This window comes from Lacerta agilis, chromosome 15, assembly GCF_009819535.1.
Source record: "Lacerta agilis isolate rLacAgi1 chromosome 15, rLacAgi1.pri, whole genome shotgun sequence".
Lineage (NCBI taxonomy): Eukaryota > Metazoa > Chordata > Lepidosauria > Squamata > Lacertidae > Lacerta > Lacerta agilis.
Window position 1 is genome coordinate 11,079,993 of NC_046326.1, and position 24,713 is coordinate 11,104,705.

The following is a 24,713-nucleotide window of genomic DNA, read 5'->3' on the forward strand; positions in this document are numbered from 1 at the left end:
ACGAACTTTCCATATACCTCAATCCTAAACATTTATGAACCCTTATTTGCTGGCAGTGCAGGTTATTAGACGGCTCATTGCGCTATGCAGGCACATCCTATGCGCCGTCTGTTGCCGTGTAGTCTTTTTAGTACATCTATCTGATAGTCTTCACCTGGTTTAACCGACGCGGTCCCCATGTCCTCAGGGTAACTTTGATTTTCCTACACCTATCATTTTAGCGTAGCTATCAAGAAATACTCAACCAGAATCTAAGTATTTTACCATGGGCCAAGGTTAACGATGGCCACATCTGAATCCAGACTTTGGATTCAGCTAGATCCTGAAGTGCCACAGGTAAAACAGGAATGGGGAACCTGTGGTCTTCCAAATGCTGTTGAAGTTTGTTGCCCAGATCCCCGCCAGTTTGGTGATGCTGGTTGGGGCTCATGCATCCCAATATCTGCAGGACTACAAAATCTCCTTTCCCCCACTCTGTTGACGAAGTGGGCACAGAAGACCAGGCTCCGACCATTTAATCATAATCATAGCATTGTACATTCATATTCTTTTCTGACCCAATCACATCAGCCACGGCAACTCTCAGCCAGGTTGAGTCTGTCTCAGACACCACAATCTATTTCATATTACTGATGAGAATATTAAAAAGATGTAGTAAATGGAAGGCTCCATCTCTCACCTACAGTGGTACCTCGGGTTACATACGCTTCAGGTTACATACGCTTCAGGTTAAGCACAGAAATTGTCCTCTGGCGGTGCAGCGGCAGCAGAAGGCCTCATTAGCGAAAGCACGCCTCAGATTAAAAACAGTTTCAGGTTAAGAACAGACCTCCAGAACGAATTAACTTCTTAACCCGAGGTACCACTGTATTTTCTTTTTTTTAAAAAAAAATCCAAGATAATTCAAATCTGGTATAACAGCAACTTCAGAAACATGTTGAATCACATACTTTCACAAAATTCACATTTGCAGAAATTCTTTATTCATCAGATCTAAACATCACTAAGCACCATCGTTACCAGCACCAACTATCCTTTTGGAACAATCACCTTCTCTTGGAAACTTTCTGCATATTGCAGTTCCACTATATGAATTCTGAAAGCCTGGAGTTTTTCTTTAAAAAAGAAAAGAAAAGAAAAAGCAAGAAAGAAGAGGCAAGCCTTGTAAAATGGACAGAAAACAGATACAGCTGCTCCTTAGAGCCTCTCACTCAGCATCAAAAGCAAAGCTTGAACCATGGAGTGCAATAAGTTTCCCTTGCATATGCTTGTATGCAGGTCTGGGTTTGGCTGATCCAAGTCCTCTTTCCACGCATTATAGGTTCCATGCATGAGGTTTTAGTGTTTCACAATATTAGTAACTTGTAGGACGAGATAAACACATAGTATTGGCACGAGAACGGAAAGGAGGTACCTTGGGGAAGGACTCCTTTCCCATTTATTTCTATTAGGACCTGGGGCACACTCCAGGAGGCGGCGAGACTTGCATGCCAATCACCTACTTGCAGACAACTTGACTGAACTGTTACGGAGTTGGGGAGAACCAATTCCAAAGTCCTCTTTCAGGAATTCTTAGCACGAGCATGTACGGTAGCAAATGTATGAACAGCAAGTCTTGTGTTTGAACCCCCATCAATAACATTGCAAGATGAGATGACAGATTGCAGAACCTGAGCATAAGCTGAAAAAACAATGGAACAAAATTAGCTTTTGTTATAAGCTTGGGAAAAAGAAAGAAGAGGTGGGGAGGAGGTGATGGAGAAAGCACGACAAGAGGTTTCTAAAATTATATGTAGTGTGATGGTAGATACTGTATTTTTTGTGTGCATAAGACTATATTTTTACCTAAATTTTTCAAGTTTAAAATAAGGGGTCATCTTATACACCAGTGTTTTTCAACCACTGTTCCGCGGCACACTAGTGTGCCACGAGATGTTCCCTGGTGTGCCGTAGGAAAATTACTTTATATATAGTCAATATAGGCACAGAGTTAATTTTTTTAACATTTTCTAATGGTGGTGTGCCTCGTGATTTTTTTCATGAAACAAGTGTGCCTTTGCCCAAAAAAGGTTGAAAAACACTGTTATACACAGATAGTTCATAGTGCATTTTCTTAATTTTGAGTCCCAAACAATAGGGGGCGTCTTATACACGGGGGCATCTTATACATGGAAAAATACGGTAACTTCTATACCCTCTCCCGCAATATAGGACAGGGATTCAGTACCTACATAAATATTTTTTCATGCAATCCACGATTTGAGGAGTTCATTGCCACAAGATGTGACCTATCAAGGGCTTAAGGTAAGTTCATGGAGGGTAGGTCTGGAAATAATGGCTATACTAAATGCCACTAGATAGATACCAGTCGCTAGCAGGCAACTGTGAAGAAGGGTTGTGGCCTCCATATCCTGCTTGTGGTTAAACAGATACAGCTGTTAGGCACTGTGAAGAACAGGATGCTAAAGAGACCTTTGCTCTAATTCTCCAGGGCTGCTCTTATGTAAATGTTGTTAACTTGGATACTGTTAACTCAGAATCGGTATTGTTCTACAGCTACTTGCTGAATCAGGAACTGAGCAAAGAAGACAACCCCTTGCTTTTGACCAAGATGTGCCTCCCAACGTAAAAAACATTCACAGGATCCATGGGAACTGCCGCAGCACCACTGAACCGCTAAGAGATGCAGTTGCTAGGAAGACAAAAGCTTGGGGAAATAGTTTAAAGTTTCAGAACAAGCTAAAAGGCATACACAAGTGCTGCTACATTGCAACCTTGGTAGAAGAGTCTTGGCTTAGAATGCATATTTGCGGATCCAGTACAGTGGTTTTTGAACGTAATCCGTTCTGGAAGACCGTTTGAGTTCCGAAACTTTCGAAAACTGAAGCATTTATTAACGGAAAACTCAATATGGAAGCCATGTGGCATGTTCGATTTCTGAAAAGTGTTTGAAAACTGAAGCATTTTTTACGGTGTTCAAAAACCGAAATGTTTGTCAATGGAGATGTTTGAAAACCAAGGTACCACTGTATATGTCCAACTACAGGCTTACTAGTAAAAACAATCTGAATGGCAGCCTAGTCTCTTTTTTTTTTTTTTAATTTTATTAAATTTTATTATACAGCAAAATCATACACATAACTCAACAGAATACATAACAATTTCAAAACACACACAGAAAGGAAACACACACACCTCTATATACAACCCGTACATAATTTAACAATATTAAAAGAATAATCCTAAAAAGAGGGTCAAAAGACAAACGAAAAAGGATAAAAAAAGAGTGGGATTAGGAGGGGATGGGAAAAAGGAAGGGGGGGAGGAAGAAAGAAAAAAAAGGGGAAGAAGCAAAAGGGGAAAGGGAAAAAAGAAAAGAAAAGGAATAAAAAAAACTACATTAATTTTACAACTTACAACACTAATACAATATACAATATACCAATACATAAATTGGACTTCCGTTCGTGCTCTTTGTTTCTTTATCTTAACCTTTTTTTTTCTCACACAGGTCTTGTTACATCCAGTCTAGTCTTCTATTTCTTTCTAATGATATGTTGATATTCAGTACCTACGCAGATTTCACCTTCCTATTGCCAGGAGATTTTGATGTTACTGTACTGGTTTAAATAATCAATAAAAACTTCCCATTCTTTTTGTGTTTTTTGTTTGAATTGACCTCTCATTCTTCCCGTCATTGCCGCTAACTGCATATATTCTGTCATTAAAGCTTGCCAATCACATATTGTGGGGATACTCTCTCCCTTCCAGTTTCTCGCTAGAAGAATTCTGGCCGCTGTGAGGGCATACATTGTTAATGATCTTTTTTCTGTCTTAATTTCTGGAGGTAGTATTCCCAGGAGAAAGGTTTCTGGCTTTTTCTTTATAGAGATTTTCAGAAGTTTTTTTAATTCATTATGAACCTTTCCCCAGTACTCCTTAACTTTCTCACATTCCCACCACATGTGGAAGTACGTTCCCAAACTACTTTTACATTTCCAACACAGGGGCGACTGATTTTTAAACATTTTTGATAATTTGACTGGGCTATAGTGCCACCTGTATATCATTTTCATGACATTTTCCCTTAAATTAATACAGGCTGTAAATCTGATGTCATCTTTCCACAGTTTCTCCCATTGCGTCATGAAAATATTGTGCCCAATATCTTGAGCCCACTTTATCATGGCACTTTTTACCAGTTCTTCTTTGGTTTCCCATTCTAGTACAAGATCGTACATTTTGGAAATGTATTTTCCTTTAGATTGAATTAACTGCGCCTCAAATTTAGATGTTTCATTGGCTATTCCCTCCTTTTTATCTGTCTTGAACCTTTCATTTAACTGGAAGTACTGTAACCATCCTGTCAGTTGATTACTTATCTCTTTGTACTCTTTTAATACAATATTTCCATTCTCCTCCTTTATTAATGTTCTATATCTTGCCCATTTGCCCTGCATATTCTTCCTCCTCACTGTGATTGTTTCTATTGGCGATGTCCATAATGGGATTTTTGGCTCCAGCATCCATCTATATTTTGTCCAGATTTTAAACAGGGACTTTCTTATAATGTGGTTCAAGAAACCTTTATGGGCGCTTACCTTCCCGTATAACAGGTAGGAGTGCCACCCAAAGCGGTTATCAAACCCCTCCAAATCTAATGTTTCGGGATTTTCCAGATCTATCCAATCTTTTAACCATGTTAAGGCAGCAGCTGTATGATATATCTCTAATTCTGGAAGGGCAAAGCCACCTCTCTCTTTTTTATCTATAAGGATCTGATGCTTTATCCTGGGTTTTCTCCCGCTCCAGATAAATTTAGATATGTCTTTCCTCCATTTTTTAAAGCAGTCCATCCCTCCTAATATAGGGATGGTCTGGAATAAATAACACATCTTAGGCAAAATATTCATTTTCACCACAGCTATCCTTCCTGTTAGCGAGAGGTACAACTTATTCCATGTTTCCATATTACTTTTTATTTCATTCCATGCCTTGGTGTAGTTGTCCTGGTACAGATTGATGCACTTTGCTGTGATCCACACACCCAGGTATTTAACTTTGTTTTTGATTTCCAGGCCAGTTATCAATTGTAATTTTTTAGCTTCTTCTATTTCCATATTTTTAATTAAAAGATTTGTTTTTTTCCCATTCAGCTTGAATCCAGCTAGGTTCCCAAAAGTATTAATCATTTCCAGTGCTGCTGGGATACTGTTTTGAGGTTCCTCAGTAGTGATTATTATATCATCCGCGAATGCCCGGATCTTATGGGATGTTGCTCCTATTTTGATTCCTCTAATTCTTTCATTATTCCTAATTGAATTTAGCAGAGTTTCCAATACCAAAATGAATAGTAATGGAGAGAGGGGACACCCCTGTCTCGTGCCCTTCTCAATTGCAATTCTTTCCGTAATATTTCCGTTGATTATTAAGTTTGCACTTTGTTTATTATAAATTGCTCCAATCCCTCTCTCAAACTCCTTTCCTAATTTCATTAATTGTATTTGTTTCTTCATAAACTCCCATGAAATGTTGTCGAACGCTTTTTCCGCGTCGATCAACATTAGGGCTGCTGGTTTATCATGATTAAATTCCAGGTATTCTAGGATATTGATAATATTTCTAGTATTGTTCTGGATGTACCTTCCCGGCAAGAAACCCGCTTGATTATGATGTATTATGTCCTTCAAAATCTCTTTTAGCCTATTTGCCAATATTGTTGTAAAAAGTTTGTAATCGCTGTTTAATAGCGATATTGGCCTATAGTTTGTCATCTGTTCAGGGTCCCCACCTTGTTTCGGTATTAATGTAATAAATCCTTCTGTCCATGAGCTCGGTACATCACCCTTTTCCATAACCTCATTGAATAGTTCTTTTAGTTGTTTACATATTGTATCCTCTATCTTTTTATAGAATTCAGCTGGTAATCCATCAGGGCCTGGTGTTTTCCCTGCTTTAGATTTCTTTATTGCGTCTTTAATATCCATTATTGTTATCGGAGCATTCAATATTTTTATTTTATCTTCTGTAATAATTGGTAGTTTGTGATTAATTAAATATTGTTCCATATCTTCTATATTCTGTTTTCCTTTTTTGTACAGATTTCCATAATATTTTACAAAATTTTGTATTATTAATTTCGGGTCATCAATATAATTTTCTTCAATTTTTAATCTTGTAATTAGCCTCTCGTTTTGTTTTTTCTTCAACTGCCACGCTAAGAATTTGCCTGGCTTATTCGCAAATTCAAAGCAGCGTTGTTTCATTACTTTTAAATTCCATTCTAATTCTTGATCTATTACATTAGAATATTCAATTTTTAATAACCTAATTTCTTGTTTCAATTTCTCATTTTTTTGATCCTTATTCAATTCTTTCTCCTTCTTTTTTAATTCCTCCATTATTTTATTCTTTTTCTCCTCTTTCTTTTTTCTACTTATAACATTTTGTTGAATGAAGTAGCCCCTGATAACTGATTTTCCTGCATCCCACGTTATCTGTCTGTTGACCTCTTTATTCCAATTATGCTCAAAATATTCCATCATTACTTTTTTGGCCCCAGTTACTACGTTTTCATCATTTAGTAGGGTAGTATTTAATCTCCACCTTCTCCTTCCTTGCTGGACTTTCCCCCTTAATGTCAATGAGACTGGGTTGTGGTCTGATATCGTTCTAGGTGAAATCTCTGTTTTCCCTATCCTTTCAATTAGTTCTTTCGTCATCCAAATGGCATCAATCCTACTGGCCGAATTGTTTGGTTCTGAAAAGTACGTAAAGTCCTTTTCAGACCTATGCTTGAATCTCCATACGTCCACCAAGTCCATGGTTTTGACCAACTCAAAGAAGCTCCGAGGTAGCTTCCCCTCCTTTTTCCCTTTTTTACTTGTAGATCTGTCTATCTCTGGATCAATAACTCCATTAAAGTCACCCATGAGTATCATTTTCCTCCCAACGTACTCCAACATTTTCCCCTCCAGTCCTCTAAAAAATTCTGCCTTTCCTTCGTTAGGAGCATATATTCCAATTACAATTATTTCCTCTCCTTGATTTTTAATTTTGATTATTAATATCCTGCCAATATCATCTTTGTATTGTAATTCCGGTTCGAGATTTGGCTTAATGTACATTACCACCCCCCTCTTTTTGACTTTATCTGATGCCACAAAAGTTGATCCCAATTTTGGATTTATCAGAATTCTCCTATGATCTTTTTTTACATGTGTTTCTTGGAGGCATGTAATGTCTAATTTTTTTCTTGCCAATATATGCTCAATCTTGTTTCTTTTTTTCTTTTCATTTAATCCATTAACATTCCACGATAGGATGGACAAGCTCATTCTTTATTTATATAAATTCAACGTTTGTTAATTTCAGCAATATAAAGTATAGAATGGGGAAGAGAAAAAGAGAAAAAAGGGAGGGAGAAAAAATAAAAAGGGAGGGAGGGGAAGAGGGGGGAAGGGAGTGAAGGAAGGGGGGAAAAGGGGGGGAGGGAGGGAAAAGATAGGATAGGTGGGGAGTAAAAAAGTTTAAAAGTATCAATAAATGTTAGCAGCTAAAATGGACTGCAAGTTTAAGGTTAACTATAGATTACACTTTGTACACTGAAAAGATTTGGGAGTTTTGAATTAAGGTTTTTACTCGCTCTCAAGTTCATTTTCCGGAGCCACAGATTCACCATCTATTCCTGGTCCTTTTCCTCCTAATGGTTTCCAGTATTTCCTCCAAAATATTTTGGCGTCTTCACGTGTTTCCATTCTCCTCCTTTTTCCTTTATATGTAAAAGAAATTCCCTGTGGGAATTCCCATTTAAAGAAAATTGAATTTGCCTTAAGTACTTTAGTTAAAAATTGGAAGTTGTCTCTTTTTTTCAATAGGCGTGGTGGGATTTCTTTCAGTATAATGACTTCTTGTTCCTCTATTTTTAATTTTTTCTTTCCTTGCGTTTGTAATATTAGATTTTTCATTTTGTTCGTAGTAAATGTTATCAGGCAATCTCCAGGCCAATTGTTTGATTTTGCTTTTTTGGAGTTTACTCTAAATGCACTTTCTACATTTTGTGATACTTCTACTTCTTCCATATCAAGCCAAGCTGCTAGTTCTTTAATAATTTTTATTTGTACATTTTCCTCCGCATTTTCTGGTATCCCCCTCATTCTCAAAATCCTCTCCTTTGACTGCATCTGAAGGATTGCCATTGCATCCCATGTGGCTTCTTGGGTTATTTTGAATTCCTCATTGTCCTTTTTTATTCTTTCACATTCTTTCCTATTGTCTCTAGATTCTTTTGATAATTTTTTATTTATTTCCTCTAAATTTTGGACTTTAATTTGGAGTTCTTTTATTATCTTTATTGTTTCCTCATTTTTCCCTTCTACTTGTTTTATTTTTTGGTTTAACTCCACAATTGATTTGGAGTTTTCCTCTATTTTCCCTCCCATGTTGTCCAATTTATCATTAATATCTCTCACTTTCCCAGTCAGTTCTGTCTTTAATTCATTGAACTCCTTTTTCATGTCTCCAATATCACTTTTTAAACTCCAAATTAAGTCCTTCAAATCCATTTCCGGATCTGCACCAGAATTCCTCCTTACCTGTTGGGTAAGTGAGGTAAGTGGGTTATTTTTCTTTGTAGCAGCCATAATCCCCCAAACTCTTTTTCTTTCCTTCTTTTGTCACTGCTCCTTAAAGCCTCCCACTCCCTGAAGTCTCCCAAATCACTTGTTAGCAGAGACCCACCTAATCAAATCCAATTCAGAAACATCCACTTCAGAATCCAATTCAGAAACATCCACTTCCCCTTATGTCCTTTTTGAGTATTTCGCCTTTGGGTTCTTCAATAATGCTGCAGTTATATTTTCAGCCTGTAGGTTGTAGTGCTGCAGTTATATTTTCAGCCTGTAGGTTGTAGTGCTGCAATTGTATTTTCAGTCCCCCAGATCCCTTATCACTTTTCTTTTTCTTTATCCTTGGATTTAAACCTTTACTCCGTTTCTTGCAGCAAAGACCCACCTAGCCAATATCCAGTTCAAAAACACTCACTACTAGTATTGATCTTAGCATTCATAAACAGTTCAATTTGTTTCCCTTCCAGCCACCCTCAGTTTATAACTTCCCTTCAGCTGAATCTTTTACATCCAGTGTTCTTCAGCAGCAGTTCTTTCACCATCAGTCATCAGTATTTTTATTCTTGTTGTATCCTTTCTCCTCTTCTTCTTGTTGTATCCTTTCTACTCTTCTTATGCCCCTTTTAAGTCTTTTTTAAGTTTTTCACCATTAAATTCTTTAGTAGTGCTGCAATTATATCTTCAGCCTGTAGGTGTCACTGTTGTTCAAGAAACCGTCCTTCCTCTATTCGACGCCTCTTTGTTACCTTTTATTTCTGTGGCTTCCGGGTTTTTGTTTTAACTCATCCCCTCCGCTGGCCACGCTGCGCCATTTTCCCGCTGTTCCCTTCCACTGCTCCCCGCCGGTAGCCCTCCAAAACACGTCCGTGCAGAGCGATCAGCCTGCCAGCTCCCCTTCGTCTCCCTCCTTCAAAAGCTCCCAAGCTCAGTCCAGGTATTAATTCGATTTCCTTTCTTTTTCCTCTAGTTACAGTCCTGATACCCAAATCCTTCCTTCTTCAGGTCATTCAAATGTAGCGATTTTTCCTTTTAATATCTCTCCTTTATTTCCCAGTTCAATAACAAAGGCTATGCATAAAAGTCTGTAAATAGCGTAACCAAATCAATTCAAAGTTTAGATGAATCTTGAATTAAACTGCTGTGCTAGCGTCTCCACAAAGAGCACAAACTCCGCTATACTTCTCTGTTAGTCTCTTTCAATTATCGATCTAGTTCTTTTCTGCTTGGCTTATTTTTTTCCAGTTATTCTGCGTTTTGGGTCTTGTATTTTGCAGTTCCTATGGGTTATTTCTCCTGCCCCTCCAGTTTTTGTCCCCTCCAGTTCTGCTGGCGTTTTCCCCACTCAGCTTTGCTTTACTTTACTTTGCTTTATTTTGCTTGTAATTCGAGGGGGGGGAGGGTCATTTCTCTCCCTTATCTTTGGAGTGGCGTGCCTTTTACCTCACTGCCAAAGCAGTATTTTATAGAGTCTAAAACTGGAAATCTTTACCGCAATCTACCGTTCCGGGTCTTAGGCTTCTTGTTGAGGGTTGGTTCTCTCCTTGCGCTTGGACTCCTCTCCTCCACCGTTTGTCGATAGAGAAAAGGGGAAATCCTTCTCTGCGCTGCTGGAACCTCTTCAGCACTGAGTCACCCCCAGTGCTTTTTTTGGGGTCGCGTAGCCTTCACGTCGCCCCAATAGCCCTCAGCAACCGCTCGAGCCTCCAAGAGCTCGCAAAGCGCACCCGTCTCGGTCGCGGCAAAAACCGGAACTCCAAAAACCGGAATGGCAGCCTAGTCTCAAAGCCCTTCTACTCACAGATGTTCTGTAGTTTTAGCAGGGCTAATGGAATACCCCAAAGTATTCCATATATGGAAACTACAAAGAGAAAAGGATGGTTGAAAAGAAAATGCCATGGGATGGATGTTTAAGCAGAGTCCTTCAGAATAAATTCCAGCTGGTATCTGATTAAAAATCCACTGCCATTTCTGTCTTTCATGAGACTGCAACCTACTCTGCTAGGCACTAGGTGTTTCAAAATACGCTGGTATCCTCTTCGACATGAGGAATGCTAAACAGCTGCTGGGAAGAGGAGCAGATGCCAGTGAAAGAATGTCAGAAAACCTTATACCTTTGTGATTTTTGTAGAACACACAATTGTTGGCGCAGCTATCAGGATGAGAGTCCCAGAAATCTGTCCCACAGAAGCACAGCAGAGGCAAGCTGATATTATACATTTTGATCTTCTCTCGCATCTGGGCTCGTAATGCTTCTACATATCTGAAACAAAATGCACACAAAGACACCCTTACTTCCGTCCATTAAAAACAGATGGATACTAACTTTTGGCCCTGAAAAGGGCCCCCAAAGTGGTTTACCAACACAAAGCAAAGCCAGTTTAAACAATAACAGGATCGATGCATTAAAGAAAAAGAGCCGAGTCAAAACACTCAATCTTTAATGAAGAACTGTAATAAAAATGCTTTCACTGCCTGCCTAAGAGTATTCAGGGATGAGGGTAGCCTAACCCCCAATGGGTGTTTTGTGTGTGTGTTGGTGACTGATGGCATACGAATGAATCTCTTATGGACTGGCCAATTATTAGGCCTTGCGATCAGGTTGCCCAAATGAATATGGGGAGCAGGCACCTGGGTTCATTGCAGTCCTTGAGCACTGCATTGACTCACATGGCCACATAGCCCTGTAACCACCACTAACGTTGGGGGTTGGCTGTGATTGGCTGCAGCCGTTGCAGTGGCTTTGCTGGCTGCCAAGAGCTGCTGCAATTGCTCTGATGACTTGCAGGGATGTTGGCTGATGTTGCAGTGTGACTGACTGCATAGTACCTAGCTCTCAGGAACACCTGGGGTCTACTGGAGTTCAGCTATCTTTGCTGGTGGTGGTCCCTGCCAGTACGGCCTCCCTCTGAATATAGCTGCCGGGGACAAAACAAGGGAGGGGAAGGGCTCTTGTCAGTTTGCCATTGTGGGAAAAGAGATGCTGAACTAGATGGGCATTTGGTCTGTAGAATGTGCTCTCAGTTGCTGCAGCTGGGATTTCAGGAAGAGAAACAAAGCCCCCCCCCTCGAATATTTCAGCTCACCTAGAATATTCTTTATTTCTCTGTTGCCTTTCCGCTACCTTTTTCTTCTCCAGCATATCCCCTAGTTTAAGATGTTCCAGTTCTTCATAAGCTTTTCCTTTGGCATTAGCATCTCCTTGGGAGGCCCTCTCTTGAATCTTCAGTTCCCCTGCCTGGTATGTCTCCTGTATCCTCGGTTCATTTTCATAGTGCCTTTCTTGCACCCTCTGCCTCTCCTGCATCCTCTGTTCCTCTGCATGGCGCCAAAGCTCCTTTTCCTTCTTTATTCTATGGGCAGGAGTGTAATTCTATTTATTCTTTCACAAGATCACATGCTATATAGCACAAGCATAAGAATTAGAACAGACACCTCCAAACTCGGCCCTCCAGATGTTTTGGGACTACAACTCCCATCATCCATCACCACTGGTCCTGTTAGCTAGGGATGATAGGCGTTGTAGTCCCAAAACATCTTGGGGGGGGCAAGTTTGGGGGATGCCTGAATTAGAACAACATTCTCAGTTCTGCTGTTACATTCCTGTGTGGAATAATTTGAAGATGGTTAAAATTCAATCAGATTTTCCTTTGGCTCCAGCATGGTCCAGGCTTGGTAAACTCTAAAAAAATTAATTGTCCCTAATGTGTTTCTGTACTGTGAGCTGCATGACACATTACATGATACTACCATCTTCTTACTTCACCTGTCTACATTCAACCTCTACCAGGTGTGCTCCAGAGCAAAAACATGGGCCATGTATGGTAGCATCCAGGAGTGACCAAGTCCTTGCTTCAAAACTTAGCTATGAACTCACTAGGCGGTCTTAGGAAAGACACGCACACACACAGCATCTGCAAAATAGGAAAACTATTGGTCTAACCCAGGGTTTCCCAAACTTGGGTCTCTAGCTGTTTTTGTCCCTGGCCACTGGTCCTGCTAGCTATGGATGATGTTAGTTGGAGTCCAAAAACAGCTAGAGACCTAAGTTTGGGAAACTCTGGCCTAACCTTACAGGACTGCTTTAAGGTTGACTGTGATGTTTTTGAATCCTAAGAAAGAGCAATAAGCAAGTAATATTAATAAACCTGCACAAGTCGATTTTTAAACAAATTATTTGTTTAATTCATAAATAACATTTATATTATGCATATCTTCAATAAATCACCAGTGACAAATAACCATAAAAAACCTATGCGAACATAGAAAAAAAATTCAAGGATCAGGAACCCCCCCCCAAAAGGTGACTGAAAAACAAACATTTTCAATCAAGCTGGATTACTGGCAAACAGGGAACCAATGTAATCTCCCATGGCAGAGAGTTCTGTATAGGAGCTGCTACTTCTTTATTCGACCCAGGTGGCGCTGTGGGTTAAACCACAGAGCCTAGGGCTTGCCAATCAGAAGGTCGGCGGTTCGAATCCCTGCGACGGGGTGAGCTCCCGTTGTTCGGTCCCAGCTCCTGCCCACCTAGCAGTTCGAAAGCACGTTGAAGTGCAAGTAGATAAATAGGGACCGCTCCGGCGGGAAGGTAAACGGTGTTTCTGTGCGCTGCTCTGGTTCGCCAGAAAGCGGCTTTGTCATGCTGGCCACATGATCCGGATACTGTCTGCGGGCAAACACCGGCTCCCTTGGCCTATAGAGCGAGATGAGCGCCGCAACCCCAGAGTCGGACACGACTGGACCTAATGGTCAGGGCCCCCTTTACCCTTACTTCTTTATTCACTTTAAATTATAAACGGCTTTAAAAGCTCCATCAAAGCAGTTATTAGCCATAAGTGCTAAATTGAACTTCCACATTCAGAAGCAGTATGCTGGGGACAAGTGGATGAGGCCTAAAGCCTTCCTTGTGGACTTCCCAGAGACACCTGGATGGTGACTGAAAACAGCAGGCTGAACTATATGGACCTTTATCTGAATGAGCAGGGTTCCTCCAATGAACTGCGCAATACGGATTTGTTGCAACCGCTGCCAACTCGCTAAATCAAAGCTATTCAAACAGAGAGGAAAGGCACAAGAAAGTAAAAATATTTACTTAACAAAGTCATGCTGCTGAAGGAAAATAATCTCATTTGACACTTCTCTTCCCCCTGCAGCAATTTCCTTAATATTCAATATTTGAACAAACTTTACTGCATCACAGTAAAATTTTCATCTATAAAAGCCATGGGAGTAACAGCAGGCCAACCTTATCCTAAATAATTATAAAAAGATAACTAACTCCTCCCCACCCAGCTAGTAAACTGAAACAAATAAGCATAAATCTGTTGTGGAAGTACAAGATTCTTCACGTGTTATTGGGGAAAAAACACAGCTGCCTCAAGGTGCATTTTCCTTGGGTGATCTCTGTACTATGAGGAAACTGAAGGAATCCACCTGGATGCATTTGATGTTATGCTGAAGAGGCTCTAATTAATTATAATTTTTTTTTATCTTTTGGCACTTTCACCCTTTTTATCTTAACAGCAAAAATGTGTTTATGGTTTTCAGTGACTTCATGGCTGCCATGATATGGCCCTAATAAACTATGAGCAAAAAGATGGTCATGTGTAGAACACATACTTCTCCATTTTTCTCTGCCACTCCTTCTGCCTTTGCTGCTCCTTTACTTGTTCTCTTTCAATATCCATGAAGAGGCGCCTGTATCTCAGGTACTGGCCTTGGCGCTACAGAAAAAAGATGCATTTTAGAGCAGCAGTGGACACGGCACACTTACCATGCTCCGGATGATATACAGAGAACTATTAGCAACCATTCCACCTGGCTGCAACAAAGAGAGAGGCTTGGACTCACTGCCACCTAGCTCCCTCTCTGCCTGAATTCTCTCCGTCAGTAGCTATTCCGTCTACTCACCGGACCTTTACATCAGTGAAGAATTCGTTCTTTTTAATGCACTAATTTCCACAGTGTCCTCCCTTTCTCCCTTTCTACTAGATTGCCCATCTGTTAGCGGGAACTGTGTTTGTTCCTTCATTTTTGCAGTGACAAGGAAGCACTGGGTACTTTATAATTACTTTAACAAACAAAACCACAAAACCGAGATTCCAGAAAGCAGGGATTCACTTTTTCTGGATTAAATAATCTAGAATTTAGGAGTACATGTTGCAAATACCCCAGGATCTTAAAAGTGCAAAATGCCAATCTACAGAAGCAGCTGCCAGGGCTCTTCCTGTACAAGATCTATCATACCACATACACTCATTGTTTAATAAGAATTTTTTGGTGTTTGTCCCCACAAGTGTATTTACAGAGCTAAATAAAGTGGCAGCATTCTGCAACTACAGTCATGGTATTACAATTTATTGAAGCGGTTCAGTTACAAGACACAAAGACCTCCTGAACCAGGTTTCCCTCTGCTGGCCAGCATTTAAATCACAACTCTGTATTTTGCTGTGACTCCCTATTTATGAAAGTGGAACATTCTAATGCTTGGTTTATTCTCAAGTTTACCCCTGGGTTTTAAAGAACTCACACTCTGCCAGTTGCTCATATCTCACTCAAAGTCCAAAACCAGAAATGCATCTCTAATTATTTATATTGCCTGCTCTGGAGATGTTTTATAAAAGAGGTAGTACCAAAACTGCCTTTTAAAAGGTTGTGGTACGTTAAGTACAGGAGGCAGCACTTAAACAACTCCATGTTTGAATTCTAGCAGCACTAGAGATTTATTAATAGTGACTCCAGCTAGGAAATTTTACCATTTGTCCACTAACCAGCTGCTAGAAAATAGCATAAGTGTGAACTGTCTTTGCCCCTCCCCTTTCCCCTACTTACAGCTCTTTAGCACCATCCTAGGCCTAAGTCCCAGTAATTTAGGATGTGGCAGCAGGGCTTAATGAAGCAACACAGCCACATCATCACCCAAAGCCCACTGATAGGAAGGCTGGGGGAGGGAGAGGAAAGAAAGGGGGGTGTCTCTTTGCTAAGCCAGCTCCCAGGCTGGTGCAGCAAAGAGGCACCGATTGGGCTGTCTACCATCACCTGAGAGCAGCTGGAACATTTCTGAATCCAGCAGAACATGTGTTGGCCCAGATCTGCTCCATCACCTCCCCCAAAACACCCCATTTCAGTGCTTTTCGCTTGCTACTGCAGCAACAAGCTTCTGCCTTTGGGGCGGGTGCAATGGGACTCTTCCCTGCCATGAATAGAACTCCCCTGCCGAAGAAGGCAAGCAGAGGGATACCTCCATCTCCTCCCAGTACAGTAAATGGGGGGCTGGATTTCTCTGCCCAGCTATTATAGCCAGTGGCAGTCATATTTTTATAATGATGGCACATGTGTGTGTGCATGTGCACACGCACACAATTGACTCTCAGCATTAAAATGTCCCATATCCCTTAAAACGTAAGCAGAGAGGCAGAGGATCACAACTGGCATCACCACAGCCTTGCATTGTTTCCTCATGATAATTCATTTGCAAGTTGAATTAATACAATACTATATACCTGCTTCTTTGATTCTTCTTTCTCTGTTCCAGACCAGAGTACCCTGGCATCTCGAGGTTCATTGCCAACTGTGGGACAGGTACTTTTCAGTATCTCATTATTAACCTACAAGGAAATCAGAGCAAGTAGCAAGCTTCTCATCTTTTGACACACATCATTATAAAAGGCTTCCTCTGAAGTTTTAATATATAGCCCTTCTCCTCTTTTAGACTTTGTATTTATACAGATATTGATACAAAACCCAGCAGTGGACATGATCCAGCCACAGGAAAGCAGTTTTTTGTTTCACTGGTGTTCACTGGAAAGGTTCATGCATCTGCTTAATTTTCTCATGGATGTCAGTGGGACTTTAAACTGTTCAGCTTTGGGAAAAAAACATATCCCATGTTTGATGTAACATTCTAAATTTCTAGTGCAATATTTTAGGTTTATGTAGTCTGGAAGCAGGCATGAATCTTATTGGTCCATTTTATGAGAAACCCATAAAAGAATGGGGCATTAATATAATAAACATACTTTAGTAGACTGTAAATGTTTAAAGAACCATTGCAATATATCAAGTATATGTGGGAATGTTAAGGAAGGTGGGAGAGGAAATATTGTTTCGATATTATCCCTCCTCACTCACCCTAGTGAGTAAACAGCAGAGCACATTCCCTTTGCAACTTATTGGAAGCAAGTTGATGATTCGCTAGAATCATTAAATTAAGCAATTCAGTCTGGCTTGTTCCTGGTAAGTTTCCCCTTCTAGCTCCCTCTTAAAATAATAACAACACAACAGAGTCTTCTTTAAAAGTAAGAATAAAGTTTTGCTCATATTCAGTTCACAGCAGTAATCTGAAGGCAGGCTTTATCTTGTGGTTACAGTGAAAAGAAGTCTGAGCTCCATCCTATGTGAAGGTTGAGCCATGCGCTGGCTGAGAGTCTAAGAGTAAGAGAGTAAGAGTCCAAGAGAGAAATGGTTGCGTGGCCAGCCCTTTTATCTGGTCAGCTAAGGTCACACCTATCTACCTGGTCACACACAGGGAGAAGAAGCTCCAGAGCAGGTATGACAGGAAGTCATCCCTGTCTGGAGCCACATTCCCCTGTGTGTCCATTCTAGGCAGCAAGAAAATGTTGTACTTGACTGCTCTAGTAATAATACACCCCACAGTATATACCCAACCCAATATTCCACGGTTTTTATTGTTAGACTGTCCAATAAAGCAGGGGTGAGAAACTTGTGTCCTCCAGACATTGTTGGACTCCAACCTCCAGCATCCCTTTCTATGAGCCATGCTGGCTGGGGCTGATGGGAGTTGGACTCAAGCTACACCTGGATGGCCACAGGTTCCTCATCCCTGCAATAAAGAGCGGTTCAAAATTAGTTTAGCAAACTATAGGAAAGCAAGCACCTTTTTGCAGCTAGGAAGACATAGGAAGTCTCATGCAAGCCAGGAGAAGAGTTCAATTGTATTCCTCTCCTTCAATGTCACAGCCTCTCACACAAGGAATAGGAGAACAGCAAGGGCAATATTCTCCCAAAGCAAGTGTCTCTTCTGAACACAGAACTAGTACAGCTAACATCAGCTGCAAGACCGGTATTGGAGAAATCTTACTTTCTGAAACTGTACTGTATAGTATGAGTCTTTGTTCTGCTGTCCTTGTGCCTGCCCTTGAAGTTCAGCTGGAAGGTCATGGTGTCCCACAAGAAGAAACTCGCCACTGTCACCCTCTTCTGCATTGCCTGGAATTGTCTTGGGAGATGCTGGCTTCTAAACAAAGTTGAAGACATTATTTCAACTGTTACATGAGCCTGCCGAGACTGAATAGCTTTACTGAAACTTGTAAGTCATTTTGCACTGCATTAGCCACTTAAGAGTGCTTTAATGTGAAAATTGGTACATGTAATATTCAAAATAAATACACAAACCAAACAGGAGAGATGGTTTCCTCTTCAGAAATCCTGCCCCAGTCTTGAAACACAGTAGCCTGGTCCACATGTCACACTGAATCATAGTGTAGTGAGCGAGCAGCATGCTCAAAACATTCCAACAGTACTCTCCCCTGCTCCTGCTGTGCCACAGACGAAGCAAACCAGAGTCCAAGGAAACCAACCACTAATTCCAATTCAGATGAACCAACAAGCCAGACTGGCTTGCTTTGTTTAATGTGGTATGTGAACTGGACCGGGATATTGGCAGATCCATGTGTCAGGATCAGGTAATCTGCAAATTCCTATGAAAGGGATAGGTAAATCATTTGCCCCGCCTCCAAAAATCCCCCTGCAAAACAGTCTTAAGAGAACAAAGTCCCCCCACCCCAGCTGAGTTCTGAAGGGGAAATAATGCTACAGGAGACATCTGCTATTAAAAAACATGCTTGCTGGTAAAAAATATGGTTGGAGGAAGGGTTTAGTTCACCTTTTTTGCCCATGGTGTGCCTTAAATCACAGATGAATTTCCCTTCTGTTTCATAGGGATTTGGCAGTGCCTAAGTTGGGTCATGCCACTGCCACACAGACATTTGCAAAAATGGCAAAACATCACTCTTAACAGGGCAAGTTGCCCACATAGGAGCTACAACTTTCACCTGATTGCTTGATGTTGCAAACAGCTGGATAGGCTATCATGTTCTCATCACTTCAAGCAATTACCTAATAGGAGATAATGCTAAACACACATTTGGTATCACATTAAGTGGACTGTGTGAACTCACCTAGCTAAAGTCACCCAATAGCAAACTTTAAATACATCTCTTGGTCTGAATGAAAACCTGCACTCCTTGTCCTCTGGGCTGGTATTACTTTGAGATTATGAACAATTATGTTTTTAAACAGAAAGTTGATTAGTGTTAGGAAAGCTACATAAGGTTTTAGAAATACTGGCCCTATGATCTGAATGCATAGTTATGCTAAAGATTCAGAAGTGGTAGAATCCAACTCCTATTTCATTTATCACAAAATCAGCTTTCTCTATTTCTATGTCTGAGAGCACTGGAGAAGATTAGCATGGCAGAAAACCCAGAAGCACAGCGCAAGAGCTGAAAATAAAACTGGTAAGTTGAAACTCAGAGATTTCCTATACTTGTCTATTTACAATTACTCCCAGGTAATTGTATAAAGGACTGCAGCCTCAATCATGCTTCACAGCTAGCAAAGTAGGTAAAGACAATATTGCAAAATGTTACAAAATAGAGATAATTTTCTTTAGTTGTCACCTGTATGCTTGGACGGCTCTCCCAAACACCTCCTGGAAATTCTGGAGCAGACACAGATTTCCGGGAAGCCAGCCTGCGGCGGACCTGTTGCACAGTTTTTCTTACCTATGAAACAGAAAATATATAAAATACTACTCACATAATTGAGAATTATAAGCAGGCTGATACTTGACTGCTCTTTTATTTTTATCTTATTCAAAAACAGGTGGCCTAATAATAGAAAGTATTGATTTTTGGAACTGCTTTTCGTTTTTTCAACAGCCTAATGAAGATTTAGTATTTTGTTTTGTTAAGTCAAGAAGAGCTAGATAGAAAATATGTACTTGCAGATTTGAGCCAGCTGTGCAGCTTGGAAGGTCTGTGTAAAAAATGGTGGCTAGGGGACAGAGCATTAAAATAATTCTGGAACAGACTCAAGCAGGCCTCTCTGAGCAGCATGCTACAAGTATTAAAGTCCGCAACCAAGGACCCCATGTTCTACTCCCTAAGGGATCTTTGTCTTGCAATGAACTGCAGAGCCCCAATAACATGCTATGAAAGCACTGATAAGGCTTTCTTCTCATGGTGCATTATCAGTGCTACACAATATGTATTGGCTCATGTAAATGTGCTCATCAATGGGTCAATACACACACATGGAGTAAGTAGCATAGTACGTACGCATGTGAATCTCTGCTTAGGGTTATCTCTACCAAAACTTTCATTTCATTTTGAATGTTTTCAATCATGTAGCCTGTAGCCACAAAAGCCAAGATCCTGCATTTCATGTGTCTGTAGCAAGTATGAATTGTCTTCCCTGAGCAATACAAGTATTTCTGCATATATCTCACATTCTGGGCAAAAGTCAGAACAAACATGATATTTTAAAGGACTGATTTTTTTATGTTTTTAGATATGTTGTAAGCCACCTAGAGTGGCTGGGGAAATCCAGCCAGATGGGCATTGTATAAATAATAAAATTAATTAATTAATCAATTTATTATTATTATTATCCAGGTGAAAATAAAAGTTTTGTATATATCAGTTTTGCATTAGTAAAATACATTTGCTGACTATTTATTGGATACTTAAGGACTGAGGCATCATAGGAGACTTAAGGTTAAAATGCCCACAAAACTTGACAGAGTGAAAGGTTGCTACAGGGAAAAAAACACTCACAGTTTTAGCTTGCTCTGAAAACTGAACATTTAGCACCTTTTCTTCCACGTCCACCTCGTAATCAGGATGCTGCATAGAGGTGATTTTATTACCAGAACTACAGATAGCAGAATCGGTGTTATGTCTGTACAGACACGTGTTTTTCTTGGGGGTCAATTGTAATGCAGAATCTGAAAGCCCTATCACAACAGAGCTTTCTTTAAGAGCCTGCAGAAGAACAAGGTAAAGAACAACAGAGTGATAAGAAGACGGTAGACACATCCTAGCATACTGCTGTTATGAGGAATGATAGTCATACCTCTTTATCTTTTTTATTTACAGTGGATTCTAGTGATTCTAAGACTGATATCAAATTGTTATTTTCCTATCTGGTGATAAAGTAAGATGGGAAAACAGAAGTGAGCATACTTGAGAGACGTTCCAAGATGTGATCTGAAAGCAAATGAGGCCACAAAAATGCTAAAGCTAAGCAGGTCTGCACAGGGGCAACCTGTGCTCTCCAAACTATTTTTATGTGGTCTCCAATACCCACTGAAGCTGTCCCATTATTTCATGCCATAAAAATCCGTTCCTTCCTGTTTGCTCCTTATTTTTCTCGACATTTAAAAATGTTTTCCACCTCCTCCTATGTTGTTTTGGAACAATTTGGAAGGACAGCACTTTATTTTATTTATTTTCTATAAGTTATTTATATTTAACTTTGTACTGACCACATGGCTTGGTGGAGAAAAAATTGTCTGGAATTCAGAAAGAAATTACTTCTACTTGCTTTCCTGACAAGTAGCTGTATTAGTTTACTGTACTTTTATAAAAATCCTCCTTGTGCTTATTTATGAATGATTCCATTCAGGGTAGTCTTTATTCTGGATTATTTAATCCAGAACACTTTTGTCTCTGGCTCCTCTCATCAGCAATGTCATGCAGCCCTCGACAGATGACACCTGAGGGAACACTGTCCTTGACAGGAAAAAAGGTTGCACTCCCCTGATGTCAGGGGTTATGGGTCCTAGATTAATGGAATACCACAGCTTGGAACATCACGATGCAAGTTATCACCACAAATCCTAAAACCAAATTAATACTCTTTTCCATTGCACATGGGCTTCTACTTATAAAACAATGTTACTTGCAAGGAAAGAGCCTACATGTGTAGTTAACAAAAAGAAGCAGATATAAGTCTTACTGCTTCATAGGACTTCTGAAGCTGGTGTTTTCTCCTCATCTTGATGTGCTGGTTCACCCTGTGCTTCACCTCCTCTTGAAAGCGTTTCAGAAGCCTCTCTTTTTCTTTTCTTTGTTCTTTGTATGCTTCTTCAATTTGAGCTGCTGCAGACTAAAGAAGATTGAAGACTGTTGAAACCAAGTGGGTGGAAGGTAAACTAAAGTTCATCCGTGAACCACTAGCCAATTTTTAATAGAGCATCTAGTTGGATGGATTCTTGCAAATAATGCTGAACTAGATAAAAATTGGTCTGATCCCACAATGCACATCTTACTGTTTTAACAAAAAATGCAGTCTTGGTTTCACCTTGTACAGATTAGGTATTCCTTAAATGTTACTAGATCCCAAGTATTCAGTCTTCCTTGGAAATTTTTTAATACACTGGCCCAGATCCCATGTTAATGCTAAGGCAATCTATGGCTTAGCTGCAGGCAGCATGGCCAGGGAAAGAGTGAAGCAGTCACAATTTTTACTCTTGCTTGTTCATACTAAGCAATAGTTTGGTTTAGGATTACGTGTAAACAAGGCCACTGGCAGACAGTAGGGTTTGTGTGTGTTTTTTTAATGGGAGACCAAGATCACCCAAGACTCAAATATACCTGCTTGTGGTTTTAAGAAAGTTATTCAGAAAGAGAATGGCATATCACCAACAACATAGGATACACAAGTTATGCAAGAATAGAAGCTGGGTTTGTAACATAATTGTATAACCTGGATTTCAAGAAAAGTTTTTTTTTTAAACAAACAAACAAACACAGACATTATAAATTATATTACAAATATGAGGCTTTGTTAACATTCTCAGATAGCAAATACAATCCTAACAATCTGTAGTTCCTCATTCAACACCCTCACCACCAGCAGCTCTAGAGAGTTTGCCAGCTGGAGAAGACAGCATTGTGGACCACCGATCCTGCTCGGTAGAAAATATGGTATTTCAGAAAATTATGCTTTGGAGAGTTCAAAAATACTGTAGCATATGGGGTTTCCTTTCTTGTACTTACAAAAACCGTGTTCTCTTCTTGCTCTGCATCATCTTGTGCACTCTCCACCCAAGCCCCAACAGCTACCACACACTGCGTCCTTTCTGCTAACACGTTCCAGTTCACTGCTGCTGACTGAGGCCTCACTTTTTCCTCAGTAGATCTCCAAGGATGCTGCTGCTGCTGCTGCTTCTTGGAAGGTAGCATCTCAGCAACAGAGTAACTTCAAATCAGGGACGTCTGGAAGGAGTCTCTGTTGAAATACAAGATTGGGCTCAAAATCAGCTTCTAGTTGCACAAACACACCACTACCAAGTCAAACTTAAGATGTTCAAATAGGGCAGGGGAGATAAACCTGTAGCCCTCCGTATGTTGTTGGACTTTTAACTACCACCAAACCCAGAGACCATGGCAGTTTTATACAAGCAACTCCCCATTTGTATGGGAGGGGTGGTCACGTCCCGGGTCACACATTGAAAAAGCCTGCAAACACCCCATTCCATTCCTGCCCTGCCCCTTTTGTGACATATTGGACGTGCCTAAAATGGTCTAGAAGGCCATGCATTCCGCACCCCTCAACTGGGGTCACCAACTGGCATAAAAAAACCCCAGCCTAGCCCAGCTTGTGTTTCTTTAACAGAGTTTTGATCTTCAAAAAATCCACTGGCGAAGCTTCTCCAGATTTTCATTTAAGCAATTTATATGCAATTGTTTATGAACAATGTATAAGTTTATAAACAATTTAACTATCACTAAGCAATGTGGGGTCTAGATCACCTGCTCCTTACTGAAGATAAAACTGCTGTTAAAGGAAGAGCTTATAGGAGCAAGCACAAGAAGTGGACAACTCTCCCTAAGAGACAAGGTAATTTTTCTACCTTAAACAACAACAACAAAAAACCCTATTCCTTTTAATAACCTCATTTTGTGCACACTTATGCTTAAACCTCCTTGTATAGAATCCTGCTTTTTACGTGTTTGTTTAGCTTCCTCTCTCTTTAAAATATCAAAACAAAAAAGGAGTTGGTTTCTTCTCCCACAAAAAGTTCCCAAGAGATTTTTCGTGATGACAGGCAACCTTAGAGGTAAGGCTTTCTGCAGCTAGGGGTTGACAACTAGCTAGATTACAAAAGGGAAAAGACGGAAATGGGAGGGGGAAAGGCACCTTAGTTTACTCCTGCTTCCTTTGGCGGAGGCTTCATCAACACTAGGAGCTTTCCACAGAATGGAACTGAAACAGGGTCCTTATGTCTACCAGGGTTAAGCCTATGCTTTCAATATTTTTATATACAAAACTGCTTTAACTTTTCTTTAAAAAATAAAATAAAAAATAAGAAGCTTTAAGCACTTCCAATCGCCTAGGAAATCGCGTTACCAGAACTTCCCCCGGGGACCGAGGCTGCTTGCAAGACGTTTTGCGCCCCTCCGCTTCTCCCCACAGCATCCCGGAAAACTGCCTCCGCCGTTGTCATAGCAACTCCCTCCGTCCCCACCCGCGTACTTGCCCTCACGGACGCCCGCCGCGACGGGTGGCGGCTGTCGCCATGGCAACCGCTTCAGGCATCGTCTCTCCTTCCGGCCGGCCCCGAGCAAAACTCTTCCCCAACCGGAAGCGGGTTGCCAGAACCCCGTGCCCTCTTCCTCTTCCCCTCCCAAACCGTCGTTTTTTAAAAACGCCGCTTCCGCCCCGGCAGCGTTCTGGCCCCGCCTGCTCCTTTTACAGGCAACCAATCCGGAAGCAGAAGCGGCTTCGACGTCATGGTCGCGACGCGCCCCCTTTTAGAACTTTTAGAATTTCGACTCGCCTCTTTAGAATTGGCCACGCCCCTTAAGGGATGGTCACCTTCGTCTGGCATTTGGTCCTTCGGTGTGAGGTGCTTGTTGCTTGGTGGAGGGAAGTTGGCACGGGCTGTTACGTTTTCAGGACGCCTTACCATACCAATACATTATTTTATTTTATTTTATTTTATTTTATTTTATTTTATTTTATGTTATTTTATTTTATTTTAAAATTATAATTTAA

The 24,713-nt window shown here is 40.6% G+C and overlaps 1 protein-coding gene across 2 annotated transcripts; it reads right to left on the reverse strand.

The window, feature by feature from the left end:
• Nucleotides 1-1,132: 1,132 nt before the first annotated feature.
• Nucleotides 1,133-24,322, reverse strand: CCDC15 (coiled-coil domain containing 15). 2 transcript variants are annotated; one of them, XM_033172129.1, is made up of 11 exons: nt 24,066-24,322; nt 22,712-22,943; nt 21,669-21,818; nt 20,486-20,692; nt 19,328-19,432; nt 17,728-17,883; nt 16,130-16,234; nt 14,247-14,350; nt 11,711-11,977; nt 10,739-10,887; nt 1,133-1,681 (listed from the first exon to the last, which is right to left on the reverse strand). In XM_033172129.1, the coding sequence occupies exons 2-11, from the start codon at nt 22,895-22,897 to the stop codon at nt 1,563-1,565; spliced, it is 1,548 nt and encodes a 515-aa protein (XP_033028020.1). In that variant the 5' UTR covers nt 22,898-22,943; nt 24,066-24,322; the 3' UTR covers nt 1,133-1,562. The 2 variants fall into 2 exon arrangements, with proteins under 2 accessions (XP_033028020.1, XP_033028021.1); XM_033172130.1 differs by lacking the exon at nt 24,066-24,322 and adding an exon at nt 23,866-23,885.
• Between the last annotated feature and the right edge of the window lie 391 nt (nt 24,323-24,713).

Bases quoted from the DNA above. Each gene is read 5' to 3' on its own strand.
- CCDC15 (XM_033172129.1), bottom strand. From the start codon at position 22,897: ATGCTACCTTCCAAGAAGCAGCAGCAGCAGCAGCATCCTTGGAGATCT. The intron at 20,693-21,668 runs GTAAGACTTATA...GTTCTTCTGCAG, and splicing joins TTCAGAAGTCCTATGAAGCA to GCTCTTAAAGAAAGCTCTGT. The intron at 14,351-16,129 runs GTATATAGTATT...TTTTTTCTGTAG, and splicing joins AAGAAGAATCAAAGAAGCAG to CGCCAAGGCCAGTACCTGAG.